The 6,388-nt window shown below is 35.7% G+C and overlaps 1 protein-coding gene across 7 annotated transcripts in view; it reads right to left on the bottom strand.

Annotated features, from left to right (window-relative positions):
• The window catches only part of IP3K1 (inositol-trisphosphate 3-kinase-like protein), a 206,440-nt gene that overhangs the window by 105,887 nt on the left and 94,165 nt on the right, over positions 1 to 6,388 (bottom strand). For 3 of the 7 annotated variants that reach the window (XM_067046375.1, XM_067046374.1, XM_067046373.1), the window contains exon 3: positions 5,976 to 6,068. The exons of 3 other annotated variants lie outside the window; for them this stretch is intronic. In XM_067046375.1, the coding sequence (XP_066902476.1) occupies positions 5,976 to 6,068 (93 nt within the window). Of the gene's footprint in view, positions 1 to 5,593; positions 5,630 to 5,975; positions 6,069 to 6,388 lie in introns of those variants that run through there. One more of the 7 variants, XM_067046379.1, reaches the window with a different exon arrangement.

Below are 6,388 nucleotides of genomic sequence, written 5' to 3'. Positions count from 1 at the left end.
CTTTATTTATTTTATTCACAATTTTAAATAGCAGTTTTACAACCAGCGAATGAGATGTACGGAAAAAATAAAAAAATAAAGTCATGAAGGCATGAAGGTTAAGGTCATCCAATGATGCCTCTCCATCAAAATTGAAATTTAGAAATCAATTTAAGAGTGTAAGTCTCGAGTTAATAGTCCTTCAATTAGAGGGTTAGTGTGTATTGAAAGTGTGTCGTGAAACTGTTTACATAGTGATTTAATGGTTCTTTATACGTAGGAGTTCGTAAACTTATTATTAATCTTATTTATATCACATTTTAACTTCACCGCCCTTCATAGATGTAATGAAATTTTTTATGTTTTTCTCCCTTCTCTAAAAGTATACTAGCTATTGTGTTCGGCCGACCTTCACCTGAGTACAAGAAGCGCCAGGCCGTTTTGAAGGTTAGCGCAAGGCGTCCTAAAACCGAAGCTCTGCCCGAGATAAAAAACAAATGATGCAACGGCTGATAAGGAAGAGATTTAGATAACGGTACAAGTGTCTCCTATCTCAGGAGCATAATTCTTTTTTATTTTACATCCCCTGATCAAATCGTGTTTAAATAATTAATATAATAAAAAAAAAACAGAAAAACAAAGAGACTCGAAATTCCAATACTCGAGACTTTGAAGGACTAAAACTGAAGTATGTATTTACCATTATCTTCTAATGATATAATAGCCTATTGTATATCTACTATATACTCTGATCTTTTTAATAATAATATGAATCACTACAACCCATGAAGGTTCATGGATTCAGTTATATATGGAGGTGATTTTTCATGATCACGCTCAACCACCAGAATTTTTCCCAACTAAGGATACCCACTTTATGAGGCTGGAACCCCAGGAGAGCTTCCGAATCCACAGGGTTGACTCACAGATAGTATCAGAATAAATAATTACATTTTTTTTTTTTAATCTTTTGGATGAAGAGGGTAGGTGCCTATCTACCAAGTGTGAGGCACTCTAACCTTTTTTTTTTTTATTGAAAGTTACAACAGCACTTTACAGCATTTAGTAAATGTGATGTATGTTATTATGGAGTGATACAGGCGAGTAGAGAATTACCCATTGATAGTACTCTAAAGAGGATTTGACATTAGCAGGTCTCGTGGCTATCTTCTTTTCAGGCCCCTAGGAGGACTGTCAGGAAAGGAAGATGAAGCAAGGTTAGAAACTAGTGGGTTTGGGTGGTTAGGGAGTTTATAATGGAAGGATTGATATATCGTTTAGTGGTAGTACAAGGTTACGGATCTGTTCGACACGGGTATTCTAACCTTAAAATCCAATTAATAAGTGAGATACCTAGATGAAGAAGGGGCTATGTACACTTCAAAAAATAACAAAAAAAGCCTTGTTTCCTTAAAATTTACTATTTACAGCAAACTCCTTCAACTATTACATTGCTTCGAGATACACCATTAATTAAAATCTGTACCGCTACAACCCGTGAAGGGTCGGGGGTTCAGAACTTTGAGAAGAACTGTTATTAAACCAACGTTTGTGCAAGGAGGTGATTTGGTCAGAATTACGCTCGACCGCCAGATTTTTTCCCAATTAAGGGTACCCAATTAAAGAGGCTGGGTACCTGTACCAGAACATACAAGAGTTGACTCACGGCTATAGTGTAACGGAGAACAATTTTCTGCCCAGCCGGATTCGAACTCGGGTCCTTGGAGTTAGTAGTCACGCGCTTTACCCCATGGCTACCGCGCCACTTGAGGTATGTTTATTGTATTTAGTATGTACCTTGTGTATTGTATTTAGTGTATTGATGATAATTGTTATAAAAACTAAAAATGTTAATATATTGTAGTGTATATTTGTCCAATTATGGATTGATGGGTATGCTGTGTGTTAGAGCAACCCAATTTCTCTTGCTAAAAAAAAATGCAGAAGGGAAAAAAAAAATCCAAAATAGAGTTTAAATAAAATAAAATTCGTCACTGATGGTTTTTATAATACTGTTGTGAATTGTAAAACATAAACGAACTACTCGTATACATATGTTTAGTTTGCTTAAATTTATATCTATGGATCATTGTTTTTGTATTATTACCATGAGTGTACCCAACGGAGGACAGGAAGGGTCAACTGGCCCTCCCCCATAGTGAAAAAAATTATGAATTCATTAAAGATTAGTCTTTTTCAACCAAATACTAATTGTAATGACTAATAAAGCACAGCTGTAATTATAAATAATTTTCTTGATATTTTGGTTTCATTCGCCTTTTCCAAGCTGAAAAGTCACAACCAGATTTACAATGGCTTCCTCCCTACCTAGTTTTGAAACTGGGTACGCCATTGATCCATTAGCTATTTCCGCAATAAAAGGATTTAAAGAGATAATGCAACTTTGACAGAAACTGTGTGTGTCAATTTTTAAATATATTTGTATACACACACATGCATAGGCGTACGCGGAGAGGGACAGGAGGGGGCAGCCGCCTCTCTAGAAGTGAAAAAAAAATTATTTTAATAAAAATAATTATAAATAATTTTCTTGATATTTTGGTTATATTCCCCTTTTCCATGCTGAAATGTCACAACTTGATTGACTTCTTCAAATTGAGCTAGGGCCATTCGTAGCTCAGTGATTTGCCGCAGTCTTACCAATATGAGATTTATTGGCGGTGCCGGTTCGAATCTGGACTGGGACGTTGACTTTTTTCATTGTGTGGCAGTCCAACAAAATGAAAAACTTGACCCCCAACCACTGTTACACAGTATACGACTTTAATGGGAGTCTTGGGAAAAAAAAAAATTGATTGACTTGTCCCTCCCCCTTAGTTTCGATCCTGGATACGCCCTTGCACACATTGCGCAGTATTAAGTCATTATCTCAATGTATATTATTTTATTTAGGTTTGTATTGGACAATACTTGATGTACATTTTCAGGGAAATTTATTTGCAATCCTGAATGAAAACGCAATTCAGGATTGAAAACAACTAGTTACACGGTCATTGGAGGTGATTGGACGGTTGGCTGAAAGGATGGGTACCGATCCCATCGGTTGGATGTAGATGATCAGTTCTTTATACAATAGCTCGTTAAACCATTAGTATCCTTGGGAAACCCCATAATAGTGTCGTGTTATTCTTAGAACGTTTGTTGATAACAGAACCGATATTGTCCTATTAAGAACATTTCCCAGAGATGATAAGCTCATGACGTCGCTAAATTTTGTAATATGTTGAAAATAATGCGCTAAATATATAACAAAAGGTTTATTGGGCTTTGTAAAAAAAACGATTTGTTCTTAAATGATTCTTGTCACGTCCATTGGAATATGTCGTAAAATACTTAAGAGTCACGTTAGACAATAAAGTGTTCTTCAACCTTCATTAACTCCCTAACTTGTCATTTCTGAAATCAAAGAGAGAGGGAGGGGAGTTATCTTAGAAGTAACCGACATATTATAATCGTAGCGGGAATCCCGAGTTTCCATTCAGTGGTACCGCTTAGAAATAAGTCAACTCGCACAGGCCGAAATCGAATCGGCGTTGTTATGAGGCGCCTCAGTTCCCGGGCTATGACAACGGTTAGACCCCAAGTCGAAAAGAAAATAGCCCTTCTAGGAAAAATGCGGTTAATTTTAGTAGTATGGATTTATGTTTCAAAATGTAATACTTTTTTTTAATGCTCAGATATTTATTAGGTTGTAAAATAAGTTCGTATTGTTTTCACTGGTGATTTCAATAAAAACTACGAATTCTTGTAAATATTTTTAATCAATTATATATGACCCATTTTGATTATTTTTTTAATTGCGTCTCCCAGAACTTTTCAGATTTTTGCGAACTGAACTCCTCTATGCGGTCTGCAGTCCTCAAGCGAATTAAAGTGTTTCCCGTTAAGAGAGTTCTGAAGGGCCTGAACTAAATTAAAATCTGTTGGGGCAAGGTCTGGTGAATAGGGTGGGTGGGATATCACATCTATGCCAAACTCCAATAATTTCTTCCGGGTCTGCAAATACACGTGGGGACGGGCGTTATCGTGATGGAAAACTATGCCTTTACTATTATGTGACACAAATTATTTGAGACACTAGCATGAGATATGTTAAGTGTTTCTGCGAGTGTCGTAGAGTGAGGGTTGTCTGTGACGAATGCTTGAATTTGGTCATCAACAGTTGAAGGACGACTGAAGTGCTATGCATCTTCCAAGTCAAAATTTCCGGTTCTAAACCGAGCAGACCACTAACGGACAGTGCTTTAGGATTTTCCTTCTCGGAAATAGAAAATCATTAAATGAGGAAAATGAATTGTTTTTCTTTTTCATTTTGAGCAAGCAAAATATCACTTGAAGATTAGGAATCTCGATTAAAACTGATGCATAAAAGCACCTTAACTAATCCTTTTTAAAAATATGTAAACATTATTGAACAAGTAAACATTATTTTATAAACACAGAGAGGATTAAATGAAAATATTGAAAAACGCTACAATCTTATTTCACAACGCAATATATACTAATTTATTAATAATACAACTACAAATGAGCCACTTCACTTTCGACAAAGTTTATTTTGCCCTGAGGCCTTAATCAAGGAGACAATTTCAATTTTTATTTATTATTTATTATTTATACCAGCGGAACGGCCCCTCCCCTCCCCGTTCCAATAATCCACTAGCGTAAGCCAACCAAGTTACCTTCATTGGACCCCTCACCTAACCTTATAATGCCAAAAGGCAATCCAAGGTATCCTTAACACCCAGCTATACATATAGCATACCTCCTACAAGTACGTACCAAATACCCACTAAAATCATTACAGGAGGGTTTGAAAAAAAACAACAAAAAAACAATTTTTATTTAATATTATTGCCATACGGCAAACAAAGATGTAATTTGTATTTTGTATACATATATATCTACCTATGTATTATATATTATTGTATTTTTTATTTAAATGAAAAATAAAGAGGTTTTGATAATGAAAAACAATTTTTTGCATTGAAAACACTTAAACTAAATAGAATTTGGGATATGGAAAAATTTAAAATAATCGAAAGGAGAATTCTGAGGAAGATTTTGGGACCTTAAACCAACAGTGATTTTGGATTTAAAATGAGACCCAATGAAGAACTATATTTAAAAATTGAAAAGGTGACAGAAGTTATTAAGAAACGGACTTAATTATATAATGGACAAGGATAGACTAACAAAGCAGATCTTTGACCTATTAAGAAATTAAAAGTCCAAACCCACTTAGTTTCGAGAAGTGGAAAATGACATGAAGAACTATACAAGAGGCAGGTTTTCGGGAAAGGATAAAATCAACACGTGGAAGGAAATGGACTCAGGAGGAGAAGGAGTGGCACTCTCAGAGGATGAAGGAGCTCGAAGGAAGCATGACCAAAGTTGATTTATCATGTATAACCCTCTAAAAGGGTTATTCGAAAAAAATATATATTTACTATATATTTTATTATATTAATGAATTTACTGACGGCTAAGTTGGTCAAGAAAGCGCCTTCAAATTGAAAACTTAAAAAGTCACAACTAATATTAGTAAAATAAATTATTTATATATTTTTCACAACACATAATTTTAGCCTACCTTAGTCGAGTACTGTGTCATAAGCAAAAACAAACAGCAAATCACTCATCAATGATTACAAGCGAATACGAATTATCTCCTGATACACGAGAGCGAAGCTTTTACGTTGCTACTTACTACAAAGGCAGAACCAAAACAAAACAGCCATGAATTACAAATTAATATGCTCAATGTAAATAAGGTAATGACGACTGAGTCGTCCCTGACCGCGCTAGCATCTTATCTAACCTCAACAATGCTTGTGAGGGCTTGCGTCCGACCACCAGGTTAGGTCACGTATCTAATAAAAATCTTCTAGGACCTACAACCATGACGTAGGAGGGTCTTATAGTATTAGAAGAAAGAGAGTACAACACACAGGCCTCTAGAACTAATTATTTACCTCTGTAATGTGGCAATAGCAGGTAGAGGAAGCTAGGGCTGTGAGGTTGGCCAACATCAGGAAAGTGAAAAGGAGCTGGGTCTGAGGCTTCATCTGTAACAGAGAACGCGCACATGACACGCTATTTGTACCCAACCACCAACTGTCTGCAGGGGAATTTGATACCTTTGCTACTTGCCGCAAATCCAAAAATTCAACTAACCCTTAGTAAACTAGAAAAGTAACGAAAATCAATATCTACACAGCAGTGCCTGAAAAGCAAATATGGCGGACACCAAAGTTCGACTTAAACTATTTTGGGTAATAAAAGAAACAAGAAAAAAAGGAGGATAAATGAAAGAAGCGAAAATAGCGAGAAAGAAGGTTTTTGTTATGTAATGTACCAGGTCATTCAAAAAGTCCTGTCGTTTTTT

Source organism: Halyomorpha halys, unplaced genomic scaffold, assembly GCF_000696795.3.
Source record: "Halyomorpha halys isolate HHAL.00 unplaced genomic scaffold, Hhal_1.1 Scaffold527.1, whole genome shotgun sequence".
NCBI lineage: Eukaryota > Metazoa > Arthropoda > Insecta > Hemiptera > Pentatomidae > Halyomorpha > Halyomorpha halys.
Note: the sequence above shows the minus strand (reverse complement) of the source record. Positions and strands in the feature narration are given on the sequence as shown.